We start from the raw sequence: 21,428 nt of genomic DNA, 5'->3' as shown, positions 1-21,428 counted from the left end.
GCAGACGACACTACAGTAATAGGCTTGATTAGCAACAACGACAAGACGGCCTACAGGGAGGAGGTGAGGGCCCTCAGAGTGTGGTGTCAGGAAAATAACCTCACACTCATCGTCAACAAAACAAAGGAGATGATCGTGGACTTCAGGAAACAGCAGAGGGAGCACCCCCTTATCCACATCGACGGGACAGTAGTGGAGAAGGTGGAAAGTTTTAAGTACCTTGGCGTACACATCACGGACAATCTGAAATGGTCCACCCACACAGACAGCGTGTTGAAGAAGGCACAACAGCGCCTCTTCAACCTCAGGAGGCTGAAGAAATTTGTCTTGTCACCGAAAACACGCAAACTTTTACAGATGCACAATTGAGAACATCCTGTGGGCAGAACAACTGCTCTGCCCACAACCGTAAGGTTCTCCAGAGGGTAGTGCGGTCTGCAGAACGCATCACTGGGGGCAAACTACCTGCCCTCCAGGACACCTACATCATCCGATGTCACAGGAATGCCAAAAAGATCATCAAGGACAACAACCACCCGAGCCACTGCCTGTTAACCCCGCTATCATCCAGAAGGCGAGGTCAGTACAGGTGCATCAAAGCTGGGACCGAGAGACTGAAAACAGCTTCTATCTCAAGGCCATCAGACTGTTAAACAGCCATCACTAACATTGAGTGGCTGCTGCAAACATACTGACTCAAATCTCTAGCCACTTTAATAATTAATAATTGGATGTATTAAATGTATCACTGGTCACTTTAAACAATGCCACTTTATATAATGATTATATACCCTACATTACTCATCTCATATGTATATACTGTGCTCTATACCATCTACTGCATCTTGCCTATGCCGCACGGCCATCACTCATCCATTTGATTATTTGATCTTACAGCTTGGCTCGGTAGTGTGAAAAGGTTATATGAGTACTCAACCTATGTCCTTGGTGCGGTATTCATACAAAGCCCTAACGGCCTCTCTTTACATTTAAATAACAATGGCTAACTGTGAACTTTAACACCTTCTCACAGAGCAATTGTTTTGATTATGCAGTGGTGGTGATTCTGCTCTTCACAAGTCCTCACTGTCAGCCCTAGCTATGGAAACACAATTTCCCTAGTATAACATAACGGTGTATACACTAGTGAAACACCGGTGTTACAGTCGAAAAGTACCTCTCCACAAAGTAACCCTCCACTTGGTAGGCTCCATCAGCACTGGGAGGCTCCCAGGTGAGGAAGACATAGTCCTTTTGTACATCAGAAACCTTCAGGTCCAGAGGAGAGCCTGGACCACCAGACACTACTGCAGACGCATCTGAGTAGGGGAGGGAATGGGGAAGGCGTGAGAAGAGGGGAGGCGAGTGGGAGGGAGAGGGGGAGGGGGAGAGAGACAGCAACACAATTAGACCAAACCAAATCATGAGAAAACAAAAAGATAATTACTTGACACTTTGGAAAGAATTTACAAAAAAACAGAGCAAACTAGAATGCTATCTGGCCCTAAACAGAATACCTGACTACTGTGACTGACACAAAATTAAGGAAATCTTTGACTATGTACAGACTCAGTGAGCATAGCCTTGCTATTGAGAAAGGCCGCCGAAGGCAGACCTGGCTCTCAAGAGAAGACAGGCTATGTGCATACTACCCACAAAATGAGGTGGAAACTGAGCTGCCAAATATGTATGACCATATTAGAGACACGTATTTCCCTCAGATTACACAGACCCACAAAGAATTCAAAAAAACGAATCCAATTTTGATAAATTCCCATATCTATTGGATGAAATACCACAGTGTATAATCACAGCAGCAATATTTGTGCCTGTTGCCACAAGAAAAGGGCAACCAGTGAAGAACAGACACCATTCTACATACAACCTATATTTATGTTTATTTATTTTGTCTTTTGTACTTTAACAATTTGCACATCATTACAAAACTGCATATATACATAACATGACATTTGAAATCTCTTTATTATTTTGGAACTTGTGTGTAATGTTTACTGTTTTGTTTATTTCACTTTAGTTTATTATCTATTTCACTTGGTTTGGCAATGTAAGCATATGTTTCCCATGCCAATAAAGCCCCTTAAATTGAAATTGAATTAAAAGGCTGGAGAGGGAGAGGACACAGAGAGAAGGAGAGGGAGACAGGGACATGGAGAGAAACGCAGAGGGAAATAGAGATGGGAAAAAAAGGAGAAAGAGAGAGACAGAGAAAGTGTAAGGAGTAAAAATTAGAGGGGGCGAGAGGGGGAGAGGGAGAGAGGGAATGTAATCCACAGCAGTTCAATTAAACCCTCCCACGATGTCTGTCTGGAGCAGCCATGTCAAAGCAAGGTGCGTTGTCTGGAGGTAAGATTAACAGGTCATCAAATCTGCATTAGTTATAAAGACAGCGCAAAGGAGAGCACTAAACAGAGACTGGGAAAAATAGAGTGAGAGATAAAGACAGAGAGATAGAAGTGAGAGATAGGAGAGAGAGAGAAGGAACGAGGGAATTATGTTAAGAAGATTAAAGAGATAAGATGTGACATGTGTTAGACCCATTTTCTATTCTCTGAGACTTGAGACTGTTGCTTTGGCACCAACAAAAGAGTGGAGAAATGTCAGGAAAAATGTCTTTCTAACTTTCTTACAGTTTATGCTGCAAGTGCGAGACATTGAAGTTGGAATCCGTTGCGGTGAAACTGCCACGTTCGTTTGCGATATTACAACAACGAAAGACTTAACTTTTTCCCCCTCGGACATCATTGCACGTGCTATAGCGGAGTAGGTACTGTGATTTTTTTTAACACGCCGTTGGATGCGCATCTCTTCCGTTTGTTAAACAAAACAATAACAAATGTGCCTTGGGCGACCAGTGGCGCTATTTCACCTTTCGCAGATCTCAGCTTTAAGGCCGATGAGTCGTGACCAATTGCCTAGGTATCAGTATGACTGTTCATAAATGTCCTTGCGGTCAAATGTCAGACATCTCACTATTTTGACGTATTCTATTGAGACCATGTTGAACTAGTAGACACACTCAGTCTGTCATTTTACTTTGCTGCAGTCGGTGGTGAAGAGGTCCCTATGTGTGTCTCTCGCCCTCTCTCCCTCTGTCCTCCCTCCATCTCTCCCTCTGATAAGCTAAAAGACTAAACCAAACACGGCCCTTGTCTCTTCTCTCTTACCTCCCATTTGTAATGCAAATTCAGAAAAAAATCCACTTCCACTTCCACTCCCTAATGATTCTAACTCCAGCAGGAGTTAAGGACCAAGATTTTTTAATAAGACAGAAAGTACAATGCAGTGCAATGGTTGTTAATGATACTGAGGTCTTACTCTGGCTGGGAGTTTGCAGTGGTGGGGATGAGGGAGAGAGGAGGGACAAGGGGGTGGGGAGGTGTGGGTGACTGGAGTCATGAAACATTCAGTGGACGGGACTGTGAAGTGACTGTGAATCTGGTGGGTTTAAATTAAGTGTGGAAGTGTTAGGTTTGTTTCGAAACACACTGCTGCTCAACCCAACCACAGACACCTGTGGGACCCAGACGTATCTCAAGGCCTCCAGGCAGCTTTGGGAAGAAGCTACTTGATTGTAGTGTTGGCTAGTTGCTTGAAGATCATAGCATGTCAGCTGTCAGCTGCCTTGCTCTTGGCATTGTGGTTTCTTATTATTGCCTTGATGTTGGTATGGTGCCCCTACTGGCACTGAAATCTCACCACTGCCACCAAAGGTATGGTGGACACATTTTCACCAGAAAAACTATGAACACTCCAAACTCAGAGTTGCTATTGTGAATGTTATAGTGAATATGCAACCTCACGCCAGACCCACAGATACACACAAAACATCCCAGAACCTACCTTTGACAAAAATGTAGGCTTTATGCTCTTTGACCCCCTCCCAGGTACGCAGACGCACCATGTACATGCCCTCCTGCTCCTTGTGCACGCCCTTCAGGGTGAGGGAAGCGGAGCGAAGGGCGGTCTGAATCTCCACCCTGCTGGACTGGTGCAGTTGGACTCCTGTGGAAGTGAGGTGGCATTCCTGTGTGCGGGTCCTACTTCATTTATACCAGTTTTCTTGGGCCCAGCACCCTCTAGCAAGTGATGTGCATCAGAATAATACAAAGAAGCTGAGGCAATAAAAAACAGCCCACTGGGCACACATTGGTTCAATCAATGTCGTTTCCACGTAATTTCTGTTGAATGAACGTGGAATAGATGTTGAATTGACGTCTGTGCCCAGTGGGAAGGCTTTTGGAGATTCACCTGAATTAACACGGTACAAAACATTAGGAACACTTGCTCTTTCCATGACATAAGACTGAGGTAAATACAGGTGATCCCTAATTGATGTCAAGAACTGCAACGCTGCTGGGTTTTTCACACTCAACATTTTCCCATGTGTAGCAAGAATGGTCCACCACCCAAAGGACATCCAGGCAACTTGACACAAATGTGGGAAGCATTGGAGTCAACATGGGCCAGGATCCCTGTGGAACGCTTTCGACACCATGTAGAGTCCATGCCACGACGAATTGAGGCTGTTCTGAGGGTGAAAGGGGATGCAACTCAATTTAAGGAAGGTGTTCCTAATGTTTTGTACACAGTGTATAAAGTATGGCTTGTATACAGTTCAGACCTTACAGCCAACAATGCCAATGCTAGTTGATATTGGGGAAGGATTCATACTAGCCTGGTCCCAGATCTGTTTGTACTGTCTTGCCAACTCCTATAGTCATTGTCAATAGGAGTTGACAAGACCGCACAAACATAACAGACAAAGCTAATACCCACTTCCACTCACCATCTCTGAACCAGGCCACGTCCTGTTGGAAGGGCAGCAGGGGCGAGGAGAAGGCACACTGCAGGGTCAGATTCTCCCCCTCTTTCGCCCAGGTCGGAGGGAAGCTGAAATCAAACAGAGCCTCCTGCTCCAGCATTGCAACTACAGAGGAAAAGGAGGAGTAGGGGTGAGGGTGGGAGGAAGAGTAAGATGAAAAGAAAGAGGGAAAGGGAGGTGGAGGTGGGAAAGTTGGGGCGAGGAAGAGAAGGCAAAAAGAAGAAGAGAAATAAGCAAGAACAAACATATGGATGGGAAATAATCCACCGAGATGAGAACTAATTTTCCCAACATCTCCAGCCTCATGATGACGTTATGTCAGATGAAGTTGAGGTTTGCCATCAGCATACTATGGAGAACACTAGTGTTATCCCATTATTCTCAGCAAGCAATGAGTAACAAGCTTTGCTCTCCCTCAGATTCTCTCACTTGTGGCAGCAGAGTGAAAATGCAGAAAGCAAAGAGGAACCTTAATTAACTGGACGAAGGCCCAGATACGCCAACTGGCATATACTAGTAATGGAAGGGGGGATATTTTTCATCTTCAGGAATGCATGCACGCACGCACACAAGCACGAAGGACACACACACACACACACACACACACACACACACACACACACACACACACACACACACACACACACACACACACACACACACACACACACTTACTCCCTCTCTCGCACACATGCACCCTTGTTCCTGAAATGGTCTCCCTCACAAGGGAGTAACATAGGATTAATGAGAGACATGCGATTGAGAGAAACATTTGACAATTTCTGAAAAGGTACATTATTCTTGAGACATTATACAGTGCGAAAGTATTTAGACCCCTTGACTTTTTACACATTTTGTGATGTTACAGCCTTATTCTAAAATAGATTAAATTCATTGTTTTCCTCATCAATCTACCCACAATACCCCATAATGAAAACAGGTTTAAAAAAAAATATACAAAAAAAAACGTATTTACACAAGTATTCAGACCCTTTGCTATTAGACACAGGTGCATCCTGTTTCCATTGATCGTCCTTGAAATGTTTCTACAACTTGACTGGAGTCCACTTGTGGTAAATTCAATTGATTGGACATGATTTGGAAAGGCACACACCTGTTCATATAAGGTCCCACAGTTGGCAGTGCATGTCAGAGCAAAAACCAAGCCACAAGTTCGAAAGAATTGTCCGTAGAGCTCCGAGACAGAACTGTGTCAAGGCACAGATCTGGGGAAGGCTACCAAAAAATGTCTGCAGCATTGAAGGTCCCCAAGAACACAGTAGCCTCCATCATTCTTAAAAGGAATAAGTTTTGAAACACCAAGACTCTTCTTAGAGCTGGCCGCCCGGCCAAACTGAGTAATCGCGGGAGAAGGGCCTTGGTCAGGGAGGTGACCAAGAATGCGATGTTCACTCTGACAGAGCTCTGGAGTTCCTCTGTGGAAATGGGTGAACCTTCCAGAAGGACAACCATCTCTGCAGCACTCCACTAATCAGGCCTTTATGGTAGAGTGGCCAGACGGAAGCCACTCTTCAGTAAAAGGCACATGACAGCCCGCTTGGAGTTTGCCAAAAGGCACCTAAAGACTCTCAGACCATGAGAAACAAGATTATCTGGTCTGATGAAACCAAGATTGAATTCTTTGGCCTGAATGCTAAGCTTCATATCTGGAAGAAACCTGGCACCATCCCTACGGTGAAGCATGGTGGTGGCAGCATCATGCTGTGGGAATGTTTTTCAGTGGCAGGGACTGGGAAACTAGTCAGGATCGAGATGAAGATGAACAGAACAAAGTACAGAGAGATCCTTGATGAAAACCTGCTCCAGAGCGCTCAGGACCTCAGACTGGGGTGAAGGTTCACCTTCCAACAGGACAACAACCCTAAGCACATAGCCCAGACAATGCAGGAGTGGCTTTGGGACAAGTCTCTGAATGTCCTTGAGTGGCCCAGCCAGAGCCCGGACTTGAACCTGATCGAACATCTCTGAAGAGACCTCAAAGTAGCTGTGGAGCGACGCTCCCCATCCAACCTGACAGAGGTTCAGAGGATCTGAAGAGAAGAATGTGTGCCATGCTTGTACCGTCATACCCAAGAAGACTCAAGGCTGTAATCACTGGCAAAGGTGCTTCAGCAAAGTACTGATTAAAGGGTCTGAATACTTATGTAAATATAATATTTCCATTTTTTATGTTTTTGCTTTGTTATTATGGGGTATTGTGTGTAGATTTATGAGAAGATTTATACTTTTTTTTAATCAATTTTAAAATAAGGCTGTAACAAATCAAAATGTGGAAAAAGGGGTCTGAACACTTTCCAAATGCACTATATGAAAAGTTTATTTCACATTTGTGTTTTTTCATCATAAATGATTGCTTATGGGTACATTCATATGTGTGTAAAATATTACTGTTCTCAGATTTTAGATGAGTATGAATCTTTTAATTTTTTTGCAAAACGCTATATATCCATTATGTAGCTTGAATGGAATGTTTGTATCCTGTATAGTTTACTGTGACATGTGGTTGTCTCACCTAGCTATCTTAAGATGAATGCACTTACTCTAAGTCACTCTGGATAAGAGCATATGCTAAATGACTAAAATGTCAAATGTAAATGTTTTATATACAGATCTCATATTACTGTATAGATGAATGTTTTTAAAAACATGTTTTGAATATTGTATGTGTCATATGTACAGTAATTTATAAACAATGTAGTTATTTGTTACGTTTGACTGTGTAAAACCTATCAGTACTACTTGTTTCTCTGAGAGTGAGACGGATGTATAGCATTTAGCAAAAAAACATGATTATTCGTCTCTTTGAAACAAAACCATCAAGTGATAGATTTTAAACAAATACATGTCTGTCACTGAACAACCCCATGCCATGATTAAATAGTGAAAAACACACCAATCTCTTTCACAATGTATTTATACAATAAAAGCTCATTTACGAACACGAAACTCTTCCTTTTCGGAGCTTCCCTTTTCCGTCGACAAAACAGGGTCTCGCCTAATTGTGAGGTAAAACTGAAAACTCCCAGGCCTTGTCAGCTCCCATTCCCACCAACAGATCTGAAAGGTTGCCGACATGTTTCCATAATGATCTTTTTCTAAATAACAGACCAAGGCAATCATTCGGATGCACATCAATTTAATAACTCCCCATCTCTCCTCAACTTTCTCTCTGTTTCAGTCATTCCCTGCATGTCCCCATCATGATTATGATAAATGTGCTGGGTTTGCTCTTTGTTTTAGGGAGTAATCCACATCGGATAATAGTATCCGTCTCCCTGCTCCACATGACAAAATGAAGTCTCAGCACCACACTAATGTCATTCTGCAATTCAAATCCCATTTTCTCCTCAGCCAGTGTATGGATGGCATTACATGCTGATAAAGCTTCATTCAGAATGATTGCTATTTCGTTTCAAACATGCAGAGGACACCACTGTCTGAGTCCATTGATTGTGACTTGCACACCACTTTAAACAGTGTGTGATACAGTGAGTTTGTTATTGTCAATAACAGTTTGATCCAGTTGTGTGTGATGCTGACACAATCTAGGAAGAGCAAGTCATTTACCAAGGCAACAGAGCAGTGCTAAACAATCTAGATAAATAAGCTGTTGGTTATTAGTCAGTGTCTAATCACTACTCTGCATGGTCTCCCTGTGGGTGCAACCAGCCTCTCTACTTGCTCAATATCTGGAGAATAACATAGCCTATATGTATAATGCTCCTAGCTGCCAGCAAAAGTGAACAAATCGCACACTCTCTCTCTCTGTGCTGAAATATACATGACTCTGACTGGCGCTGAAATGGCAGCGATTTGTTCACCTACCCCTCCCAATCAACCTCTTTATATACAGGTGCACACGTGAACACTCATGTGCGCGCACACACACACACACACACCGACACACACTCCCTCAACACGCACTCCGATGAACCATAAGCATCCCCTTGCCATCCAATCCATCCTTGTATCCAGTCAGCCAAACCATTTCAGAGCGCATGCAGCAGAGCATCAGAGTTGTCAGTGTCTTCAAAGGCTCAGTCTTAGTCTTAGCGGAACAGAAGAGAGTGAACTTCAAAAGGCGGCAGAGAAATTAAAAAGGACATTTTTCATTAGACGCTGCATTATACTTACTTGGGGTCCTGGAATGCTCGATTGCGGCCTCGGCTCCTTGATATGCTGAATTGTGGAGTGGGGGGACAAGGAGGAGAGAGAGAGGTGTGGGGAGAGTGCAGAGAGAGAGGGGAAGGAGGGAGAAAGAGAGACAAATCAATCCTGGCAAAGCCACTTTTATACACGTCAAAACTAATATTCCCTTGAGCCTATTTCAAACAATCGAAAGGAGAACGTGAGCATGTGAAATATGGATGATAGGTGAATGGGAGCGCTTGGCCCCCCCTTCACCATTTAATTGATCTACGAATAGAAGGAGTGTCCCGGTATTGTCAGGGCACCCTCACACTGTTTCTAGGCCATTAAGAAGCTTGGGGAAAAGGTTCACAGTTGAATTAATGAATTACTCTTGTAATATTATTAACATCCCTTCCGTCTACAGAGTTGTTGTGGTGGTGTAGCGAATGGTCTGACGTTCTGTTAATGTGGGCAGTAGACTGCAGATACCGTGGGTTTTTGGTTAGTTAACACGCGGACTAACCCATTTAATAATAAGATGTTTTATAGGGGCAGTGAAATGTGTTGTTTTACAGTGTCAGCCATAGCAGTACAGCGACCCTGGAGCAAATTAGGGTTAAGTGCCTTGCTCAAGGGCACATTGGCAGATTTCTGACCTTGTCTGGTAGGGTATTCAAACCAGCGACCTTCCAGTTACTGGCCCAATCCTCTAAGCACTAGGCTACACCTGTTTTTTTAACTCGTAATGGCATGTAATGTATTGCACTAATCAGTTTAGATTGAAGGTGTAGGCTATTGATATGGGATAGAATGCCAGTCATCTAGGTGCAAACCATCACTGCAGATAGAAATTGGATCAAGATTAATTGGAAATAATTGGTATGGATGAATGGTGATTTATATCCCATAGAAGTATGAATGAGCATCCCCTTAGGTTGTCTCACGTGAGTAAAACAAGTATGGAGCAGGAAAGGGGGAAATGTGACATGGTTACCAATTTAACATGATCTATCTGAATTTGAGGCAGAGGAGCAATCTGCATGTACGGTGTCCATATTAGGAATACCATGTCCATGACAGTTGTCAGAATCAACAGCTACTTACAGTTGACCACCAGGGTGGCAATGGTAGTAGCTTCACCTAGAGAACTCTTGGCAACCACCTTGTACTCCCCAGCATCCTCAACAGAGCACCTGGGGATGGGGAAGGGTGATGACTCATGTGTTTGTGCCACCATCTTGACTCCAGGCTGAGCCCAAAGCTAAATCACAAGACGTCAACATTCTCATGGACATTCTCACGCACTTATTGTTAGATGGGTAAAAATAAAAAAGCAGACATTGAATAACCCTTTGAGCATGTTGAAGTTATTAATAATACGTTGGATGGTGTATCAATACACCCAGTCACTACAAAGATTCAGGTGTCCTTCCAAACTCAGTTGCTGGAGAGGAAGGAAACCGCTCAGGAATTTCACCCTGAGGCCAATGGTGACTTTAAAGCAGTTACAGAGTTTAATGGCTGTGATAGGAGAAAACTGAGGATGGATCAACAACATTGTAGTTACTCCACAATACTAACCTAATTTACAGAGTGAAAATAAGGAAGCCTGTACATAATAAAAAATATTCCAAAACATGCATCCTGTTTGCAACAAGGCACTAAAATACAAGGTATTGTGTGTAGATGGGTGAGAAAACCCCCGATTTAATCAATTTTGAATTCAGGCTGTAACACAACAAAATGTGGAATAAGTCAAGGGGTGTGAATACTTTCTGAAGAAACTATAGTTCACTCTCACATTCACTCAGAAGGAAGGGGGAGGAAATGGAAGAGGGGAGTGGAAGTAACTACAACATCTTAAACAGCAGTGTGCTAAAGGCATACATTTGAAAATCCTTTCGGTTACCTTCTGATTTCCAGCGTGTTGAGGCCAAACTTCTGCTTCAGACTGTAGTTCCAGGCCTGGCCATAGGCACTCAGGGGTACCCCGTCCTTATACCTGGGAAGGAGAGAGTTAATAACAGTCCAAATGTCTAGGTATAAACTAACAAAAATCCCAATTAAATGTAAACATGACCACTGTTATGCTTCCAATGTTCCTGCCCGTTGCTAATTATGCAAATCTATGCCACGCAACAATTAACATGACTCCTTTAGCATATAGATGGCTTTTGATCTCACATTTCTTCTTGAGCTCCGTCTCAGTCGAGTCAAGACTCTCGGAGCTCATTGGGATGCATGCGTCCCATCTGGGATTGTTCAACTCATAAGCCGCAGGTCATCTGGTCCACAGCTCTGACTATGCTCAGGCATGAATACTGAACACATATTCTTTTCATCAGCTAGTCTTTTAGTGCATCTGCTTATCAAGGGTGACGGTTACACACATTGCCAAGGCTAATACCGAAGCAAATGAGGTAATTTCACCCACAAATATCAGAGCATTATTCCAACTCAGGAATCAAAGGTTGACATGGCAAAACCTGTGTAGCTACATAATAAGCATGCTGTAACCTATCCGCTTTCAGAGATTTTCAATGGAGGTCATTAGCCTTAAGTGTGAGTGCTTACCAGGTGGCCCTAGGTGGTGGGCATCCCTGGATGGTGCAGGAGAGTTTGACCCCCATGCCCTCCCACACCATGTGGGCTCTCAGTGGGATAGGGAAGTCTGGGGCCTTATGACTCAGGTCCTCCAGATACTTCAAATGGATGGAAGCCTTCTGCTCAGCCTGGAACACAGATAGACACAGCTGGTATCCAAATGCACTTATAGCTGGTATTCAAATGCACACCCAAACGCACCCCCAAACGGTACCCCCTGTATATAGCCTCGTTATTGTTATGTTATTATGCTACTTTTTATTCCATTTTTTTTTGCTTTAGTTTACTTGGAAAATATTTTCTTAACTCTTCTTGAACTGCACTGTTGGTTAAGGGCTTGTAAGTAAGCAGTTCACGGTAAGGTCTACACTTGTTGTATTCGGTGCATGTGACAAATAAAGTTTAATTTGATTTGATTACTGGTCAGCTGACATAAGGCAAAGAAACTTAATTCTCAGTAAGCCATGGGGAAATGTAGGGATGTCAGCATTGGCGTCATAAAACTACAATGGTTAAATGAGACCATGTTGATTTTCAACTGGGCAACTGTTTTTATACATTTGGCCCTACTGAATTCACAATACCGTAGGCCTATAATTCAGTGTTCAGAGTGTCCGTGTATATCTGTATGGGATGAGATCAGAGCAGACTCTTACCTGCCTACGCAAGGCCATGTGGTCACAGCGTTGGCGGACATAACGCTGTTCCCTGAGCACCTCCACCTCCACTTTCTCAGCCTCATTTCCAAACAGGGTCCACTTCTCTCCAGTTCTCAGACCCTGTTCATCCGCTGCCATGGTCTCCTTCAGGACATCCCTATTGGACCAGAGAACCAAGAGATTCCCTGTTAGAAAGCCACTGAGAAAAGGCCTATTGGCAAACGTGCATACAGTACATACACCAACTCCTTGTGACAATGAGGCTGTCCTAATCATAGAAATAGAATTACGAAATAACGCACGGGGGTGTGGTACATGGCCAATATACCACTGCTAAGGGCTGTTCTTATGCACGACGCAACAGGAGTGCCTGGATACAGCCCTTAGCCGTGGTATATTGGCCATATACCACAAACCCCTGATGTTCCTTATTGCTATTTTAAACTGGTTACCAACGTTATTAGAACAGTATAAAAAAATGGTTTGTCATACCAATGGTATATGATCTGATATAGCACGACTTTTAGCCAATCAGTATTTAGTGCTCGAACCACCCAGTTTAAAATGATATTTTTATGGTCCTAATATGGACACCTTACATATACATAATCTTATAATGTGGTCCCGTGTGGCTCAGTTGGTAGAGCATGGTGTTTGCAACGCCAGGGTTGTGGGTTCGATTCCCACGGGGGACCAGTACAGAAATGTATGAAATGCATTCACTACTGTAAGTTGCTCTGGATAAGAGCGTCTGCTAAATGACTAAAATGGAAATAATATAGTGGCTTGCAAAAGTATTCACCCCCCTTGGCATTTTTCCTATTTTGTTGCCTTACAACCTGGAATAAAAATTGATTTTTTGGGGGTTTGTATCATTTGATTTACACAACATGCCTACCACTTTGAAGATGCAAAATATTTCTTATTGTGAAACAAACAAGAAATAACACAAAAAACAGAAAACTTGAGCGTGCATAACTATTCAACCCTCCAAAATCAATACTTTGTAGAGCCACCTTTTACAGCAATTACAGGTACAAGTCTCTTGGGGTATGTCTCTATAAGCTTGGCACATCTAGCCACTGGCATTTTTGCCCATTCTTCAAGGCAAATCTGCTCCAGCTCCTTCAAGTTGGATGGGTTCCGCTGGTGTACAGCAATCTTTAAGTCATACCACAGATTATTTGTTGGATTGAGGTCTAGTCCATTCCAAGACATTTAAATGTTTCCCCTTCAACCTCTCGAGTGTTGCTTTAGCAGTATGCTTAGGGTCATTGTCCTACTGCAAGGTGAATCTCCGTCCCGGTCTCAAATCTCTGGAAGACTGAAACAGGTTTCCCTCAAGAATTTCCTTGTACAGTGGCTTGCGACAGTATTCACCCCCCTTGGCATTTTTCCTATATTGTTGCCTTACAACCTGGAATTAAAATAGATTTTTTGGGGGGGGTTTGTATCATTTGATTTACACAACATGATTATCACTTTGAAGGTGCAAAATATGTTTTATTGTGAAACAAACAAGAAATAAGACAAAACAACTGAAAACTTGAGCGTGCGTAACTATTCACCCCTCCAAAGTCAATACTTTGTGGAGCCACCTTCTGCAGCAATTACAGCTGCAAGTCTCTTGGGGTATGTTTCTATAAGCTTGGCACATCTAGCTGCTTGGATTGTTTCCCATTCTTCAAGGCAAAACTGCTCCAGCTCCTTCAAGTTGGATGGGTTCCGCTGGTCTACAGCAATCTTTAAGTCATACCACAGATTCTCAATTGGATTGAGGTCTGGGCTTTGACTAGGCCATTCCAAGACATTTAAATGTCTCCCCTTAAACCATTCAAGTGTTGCTTTAGCAGTATGCTTAGGGTCATTGTCCTGTTGGAAGGTGAACCTCCGTCCAAGTCTCAAATCTCTGGAAGACTGAAACAGGTATCCCTCAAGAATTTCCCTGTATTTAGCACCATCCACCATTCCTTCAATTCTGCTAAGTTTCCCAGTCCCTGCCGATGAAAAACATCCCCACCGCATGATGCTGCCACCACCATGCGTCACTGTGGGGATGGTGTTCTCTCTGATTAATGTCCTCCTTGCCTGGTCCGTGAGTTTTGGTGGGCGGCCCTCTCTTGGCAAGTTTGTTGTGGTACCATATTCTTTCCATTTTTTTATAGTGGATTTAATGGTGCTCTGTGGGATGCTCAAAGTTTTGGATATTTTTTATAACCCAACCCTGATCTGTACTTCTCCACAACTTTGTCCCTGACCTGTTTGGAGAGCTCCTTGGTCTTCATGGTGCCGCTTGCTTGCTTGTGCCCCTTGCTTAGTGTTGTTGCAGACTCTGGGGCCTTTCGGAACAGGTGTATATATACTGACATCATGTGACACTTAGATTGCACACAGGTGGACTTTATTTAACTAATTATGTGACTTCTGAAGGTAATTGGTTGCACCAGATCTTATTTAGGGGCTTCATAGCAAAGGGGGTGAATACATATGCACGCACCACTTTTCCGTTTTTAATATATATATATTTTTTTAAACAAGTAATTTTTTTCATCTCACTTCACCAATTTGGACTATTTTGTGTATGTCCATTCCATGAAAACCAAATAAAAATCTATTTAAATTACAGGTTGTAATGCAACAAAATAGGAAAAACGCCAAGGGGGATGAATACTTTTGCAAGGAACTGTAGATCACTGATATTGTAGAAATTGTGCATGTCCTGTAGGTTTGCCAATACTGTAGTTCTATTGTGTTGCACTCATATAGACTCAATACAAATTTTTTCTTGTTGTCTGCTGACAAACGCACTGATCATGCCCACCCCAAAAATACAATATATCACCTTCAAGTAGGTTTTGGCTTTGCTAAGGCTTTGTGGATGGGGATGGTTGATATGCTTATTCATCTGCCTCTGTTGCCAATGATTGCGTTTTTGAATCCAGTGATAAAAAAATAATTTTTAAAATTTTTGTTTTAAGCTTTTAACTCTGGTGCCAAAAGGTTGCATGTTCGAATCCAGAGATACAAAGTTGTTTTTGAGATTTTAGTTTTAACCTATCCTTAACCTTAACCCGTACCTTAACCATTCTGAGTTAATGCCTAACCTTAAGATTTCAAGTTAATGCCTAAATTTAACACTAACCCTAAAAATGAGGAGTTCATTCCTAAACTTAACCTTAAACACTTCGAAATGTAACGTTTGGAACAACTTTGAAATTTGACGTTTGAGAAACACGGATGAACATCTAAATCTGATTTGAGATTGTGAGAACTTGTTGGGATTGTCATTTGTAGTCATTACGGAGGTTAGTAACCTTGCAGGCTTAATTTACAGGTCTCTATGTCATTTTGTATTTGTATTATGGATCCCCATTAGTTGCTGCCAAGGCAGGAGCTACTCTTCCTGGGGTCCAGCAAAATTAAGGCAGTTATACAATTTTTAAAACATTACAATACTGTACATTCACAGGTTTCACAACACAATGTGTGCCCTCAGGCCCCTACTCCACTACTACCACATATCCACAATACAAAACCATGTGTACATGTGTGTGTATGCATGTGTTTGTGCCTATGTTTGTGTTGCTTCACAGTCTATGCTGTTCCATAAGGTCTATTTTGATCAGTTTTTTAATATAATTTTACTTCTTGCATCAGTTACTTGGTGTAGAATAAAGTTTCATGTAGTCATGGCTCTATGTAGTACTGTGCACATCCCATAGTCTGTTCTGGACTTGGGGACTGTGAAGAGACCTCTTGTGGCATGTCTTGTATGCATGTATGTCCGACCTGTGCGTCAGAAGTTCAAACAGACAGCTCGGTGCATTCAACATGTCAATACCTCTCATAAATACAAGTAGTGATGAAGTCAATCGTTCCTCTACCTTGAGCCAGGAGAGATTGACATGCATATTATTAATGTTTGCTCTCTGTGTACATCCAAGGGCCAGCTGTGCTGCCCTGTTCTAAGCCAATCGCAATTTTCCAAATCCCTTTTTGTGGCTGAATGACTGAACAGTAGTCCAGGTGTAACAAAACTAGGGCCTGTAGGACCTGCCTTGTTGATAGTGCTGTTAAGAAGGCAGAGCAGCGCTTTATTATGGACAGACTTCTCACCATCTTAGCTACTGTTGTATCAATATGTTTTTTACCATGACAGTTTATAATCCAGGGTTACTCCAAGCAGTTTAGTCACCTCAACTTGCTCAATTTCCACATTATTTATTACAAGATTTAGTTGAGGTTTAGGGTTTAGTGAATGATTTGTCCCAAATACAATGCTTTTAGTTTTAGAAATACTTACTGCAGATCTTTGTTAAGTGTTGCAGTCATTTCAGTCGCTGTAGTAGCTGACGTGTGTAGTGTTGAGTCATCCGCGTACATAGACACACTGGCTTTACTCATGTGGCATGTCATTAGTAAAGATTGAAAAAAGTAAGGGGCCTAGACAGCTGCCCGGACAAATTCCTGATTCTACCTGGATTATGTTGGAGAGGCTTCCATTAAAGAACACACTGTGTGTTCTGTTAGACAGGTAACTATTTATCCACAATATAGCAGCCATTGCCATAAGTTTTTCCAGCAGCAGACTATGATCGATATGTCAAAAGCCGCACTGAAGTCTAACAAAACAGCCCCCACAATCTTTTTATTATCAATTTCTCTGCCAATCATCAGTCATTTGTGTAAGCACTGTGCTTGTTGAATGTCCTTCCCTATAAGCGTGCTGAAAGTCTGTTGTCAATTTGTTTACTGTAAAATAGGATTGTATCTTGTCAAACACAATTTTTTCCCAAAAGTTTACTAAGGGTTGGTAACAGTCTGATTGGTCGGCTATTTGAGCCAGTAAAGGGGGCTTTACTATTCTTACTGTAGGTAGCGGAATTACTTTTGCTTTCCTCCTGGCCTGGGGGCACACACTTTCTAGTAGGATTAAATGGAAAATATGGCAAATAGGAGTGGCAAAATCGTCCACTATTATCCTCAGTAATTTTCCATCCAAGTTCTCAGACCCCGGTGGCTTGTCATTGTTGATAGACAACAATATTTTTTTGACCTCTTCCACACTCATTTTATGGAATTCAAAATTGCAATGCTTGTCTTTCATAATTTGGTCAGACATACTTGGATGTGTAGTGTCAGCATTTGTTGCTGACATGTCATGCCTAAGTTTGCTAATCTTGCCAATGAAAAAATCATGAAAGTAGTAGGCAATATCAGTCGGGTTTGTGATGAATGAGCCATCTGATTCAATGAATGATGGAGCTGAGTTTGCCTTTTTTCCCAAAATGTCATTTAAGATGCTCCAAATCTTTTACTATCATTCTTCATGTCATTAATCTTTGTTTCATAGTGTAGTTTCTTCTTCTTTTTATTCAGTTTAGTCACATGATTACTCAATTTGCAATATGTTTGCCAATCGGTTGTGCACCCAGACTTATTTGCCATTCCTTTTGCCTCATCCCTCTCAACCATACAAGTTTAAATTTCTCATCAATCCACACAGATTCAATCGTTTTTACAGTCATTTTCTTAATGGGTGCATGCTTATTAGTAACTAAAATAAGCAATTTCGTAAATGTGTCAAGTACAGCGTCTGTTTGCTCCTCATTACACACCACGGACCAACAATGAAAACCACAACACACATGAAACAAAAACAATAGCAGCAATGCAATATTGTTAAATGAGACATTGCAGAAGTATTACAAAAGCATGTTTCGACTCAACATTAGCTAACAGTAGCCTTGGAAAATCTCCTGGGGTAGAATAAAAAGAATCGGACAAACCTTATTTCTGCTTATGATCAGGTTTTCTAGATAGCATATGTCAGATCCTGGAGATTTGGTGAGAGATTGGCCTCTAATAATCAAGATCAATAAGAAAATGATGCTCAATATGCCGAATGTACACTGAGTGTACAAAACATTATGAACAGCTGCTCTTTCCATGACATGGGACTGACCAGGTGAATCCAGGTGAAAGCTATGATCCCTTATTGATGTCAATTGTTAACTCCACTTCAGTCATTGTAGATGAAGGGGTGGAGACAGGTTAAAGAAGGATTTTAAGCCTTGAGACAATTGATACATGGATTGTATATGTGTGCCATTCAGACGGTGAATGGGCAAGACAAAATATTTAAGTGCCTTTGAACGAGGTATGGCAGTAGGTGCCAGGAGCCGGTTAGTGTCAAGAATTGCAACGGTGCCGTGTTTTTCATGCTCAACAGTTTCCCGTGTGTATCAAGAACGGTCCACCGCCAAAAGGACATCTAGCCAACTTGACACAACCGTGGGAAGTATTAGAGTCAACATTGGCCAGAATCCCAGTGGAACGCTTTCGACAACTTGTAGAGTCCATGCCCCGACGGATTGAGGCTGTTCTTAGGGCAAAAGGGGGTGCAACTCTATATTAGGAAGGTGTTCTTAATGTTTTGTACACTCAGTGTATAGCCTTTTGGTCTATAGCTTTAGTTCAAGAAAATCACTACTGAGCTGTGCTGCAGTACTGTCAAGACGGCAGGTAACATGTAAAAGCCCCCAATATCTAACAGATACCATACACTTACACAGTATAGTTGTTAGAGCTTTGGGGATCGAATCCCTGAGCTGACAAGGTAAAAATCTGTCCTTCTGCCTCTGAGCAAGGCAGTTAACCCACCGTTCCCCAGGCACCGAAGACGTGGATGTCGATTATGGCAGCCCCCGCCGCACCTCCCTGGTTCAGAGGGGTTGGGTTAAATTTGGAAGACATATTTCAGATGAAGGCATTCAGTTGTACAACTGCTGTTTCATTGCCCTGGTTCTTATGCAATGTTGATATTCAGTTATTCACTTTGATTGGTGGCCCATCCCGCCCCACACATGCCCCGATCAAGGTCTCCATCTGCCTTTTATCACACCCATACTCCTAGGCTCTCTCTGATCTCTAGAGGGGTTTCTATCCTGGTGTCCCATTGCCTGACTGACTGACTGACAGTGATAGTCCTCTGAAATTGGTAGTGTGAACACACACACATCAGTTACACTTTACTTACTCTCACATGCATGATTGTAAAAGTGGTCATTTATGCATGCATGCATATACACTGAGTGTACAAAACTTTAAGGACGCCTTCCTAATATTGCGTTGCACCCCCCCCATTTTGCCCTCAGAAAAGCCTCAATTTGTCGGGGCGTGGACTCTACAAGGTGTTGAAAGCATTCCACAGGGATGCTGGCCCATGTTGACACCAATACTTCCCACAGTTGGGTGGATGTCCTTTGGGCGGTGGACTATTCGTGATACATACGCAAAACTGTTGAGCGCGAAAAACCCAGCAACGTTGCAGTTCTTGACACAAACCATTGTGCAGACTCGTGCCACACACCCACGTGCCACACACACATGCGTACCACACACCCACGTGGCACACACCCACGTGCCACACACACACTCAGTGCTGCGGGGATGATTTTGTGTGGCTGTCAGTCAGGGCTGTGCAATAAATACATCCATCTGAAACTGCAGTGTTATGGCTTACTCTGCTCCAAGTGGACATTTCAAGATCCTTTCACAGTGTTGGAAGTGTATTGAGCTCCCCACAAAAGAGCTAAGTCCTATGAGTCATCCAGCAAATTTACATACTGTCCTGAATTTACGCTATCCTCCCAGATAGGAGGGTGGGATTTGCAGGAAAGAGCGAGGGAGAGAGGGAAATAGAGAGAGGTGAAACCAGAATAAACAAGAATCTCACACCTCTAATTGGGGGTTAGAGACAGAGAGATAGAGAGAGAGAGCATCGTGTTCACGTTGTTATCGAATCAAAACAAATGTCATGCCAATCTCATATCCCCGGGATGTTCGTTCAGGTGTCCCAGAAATAGACTCAACGAATCCATGAAGGGGTTTAGAATCCATCCCACATATCCTTCCAAATTCACTCAAGGAGGATTTCACCAGTCTCTACTCTCTCTTCCCAAAAATATCCCCTTTCTATCCGGCTCCTCTCCTGGGTGGAACGGCTTTAGGTTCCCATGCAGCAAATATACTTCGGAAGGGAGAAAGACCTTGTTAATGTCTGAGCGAAAGGGATTACTAGGCAGAGAAATAAAAAGGTGAGCCCGGGCCTTGGAATTAGAGCTAAGCACGTTAGCAGGCTGAGGTCTGGTTGGCACTCCACTTGATGGGAGGACGAGAGGGCATGAAAGAGCATGCCACTCAGATGACAACGAGATGCGGGCACGTATGTACAGCTGAGGCTTATTACTGCTGTCAGATGCATGGGCTTTCTCTCAAGTGATCCACAACTTTCCTTTCTTTTTCACCCTTCCTCTCAGTCTGCATCTCTATCTTCCTGCTGTCAAACATTTGTCCTCTTTTCTGAAGGAGAAAAGGTCCTCTTTACTCGATCTCTCTATTCATCACTGCCAGTGACTGCCAGATTGCTTTCTTGGCTTTCCTGTTAGAGAGGAACCAGAGTTCATAGCACTGTGTAAGAGTTCATTTCAGTGCGTTTACTTTTCGTGGTTCGTACTGCTTTGACATACTTTGAATAGATCAAACAAGCATATTTTTTTGTTTGTCACAGATCAGTTATTTCATACTTTAAACTTTGTACTGTGATGGCATGACCTGATCTCAAAGGTCTTGATGTTTTGTTTCAACCATTTTCCAGTTACATTATACTTGGAGATGCCAAATCTAACTCCTTTTAGATTGGCTTAGCAAAACCCCAGCTTCAAGCTGAAGTAAAATAGTTAAGAACAAATTCTTATTTACAATGACAGCCTACATTGAATCCCATTGAATCACAATATCAGCCACATGAACAATAGGGACAGGGCAAGGTGCCCCTGGATAAGGGCGTAACGAGACGCCATGTTCCCCCTTCCCATCCTGTTTACTGTGACCTAAACCTTCCAGTCTGGAGCCCTATTTATTTTGAGATGTATAACATTCTCTACCATGACAGCTGGTTATGAAATCCCCAAGCTTGTGATATAATCTTTAAATCAAAGATGCACCCTACTTCATCCCATTCACCTCCTCCGCAGCTCTTTTCTCTTCCCTCCCTCCTCTATAACGTCTTTGCTCGTTAATAAGCCCTCAACTAAATTGTCATCAGGGATTATTGTTTCGTTTATTGGCATCACATATAAACTTATTGAGCCAGTATATGAGGTCAT

The 21,428-nt window shown here is 42.6% G+C and overlaps 1 protein-coding gene across 1 annotated transcript in view; it reads right to left on the bottom strand.

Moving 5' to 3' along the window:
- myom3 (myomesin 3) overlaps nt 1-21,428 on the bottom strand; it is an 84,035-nt gene that overhangs the window by 43,865 nt on the left and 18,742 nt on the right. The window contains exons 4-11 of the mRNA XM_014166542.2: nt 12,256-12,415; nt 11,570-11,727; nt 10,905-10,997; nt 10,100-10,188; nt 8,999-9,043; nt 4,808-4,948; nt 3,862-4,023; nt 1,178-1,319 (exon numbers count right to left, since the gene is read on the bottom strand). Of these exons, the coding sequence (XP_014022017.1) occupies nt 1,178-1,319; nt 3,862-4,023; nt 4,808-4,948; nt 8,999-9,043; nt 10,100-10,188; nt 10,905-10,997; nt 11,570-11,727; nt 12,256-12,415 (990 nt within the window). The remainder of the gene's footprint in view (nt 1-1,177; nt 1,320-3,861; nt 4,024-4,807; nt 4,949-8,998; nt 9,044-10,099; nt 10,189-10,904; nt 10,998-11,569; nt 11,728-12,255; nt 12,416-21,428) is intronic.

This window comes from Salmo salar, chromosome ssa02 (assembly GCF_905237065.1).
Source record: "Salmo salar chromosome ssa02, Ssal_v3.1, whole genome shotgun sequence".
In the NCBI taxonomy this organism is placed as follows: Eukaryota; Metazoa; Chordata; class Actinopteri; order Salmoniformes; family Salmonidae; genus Salmo; species Salmo salar.
This window is presented reverse-complemented; position numbering and strand designations above follow the sequence as displayed.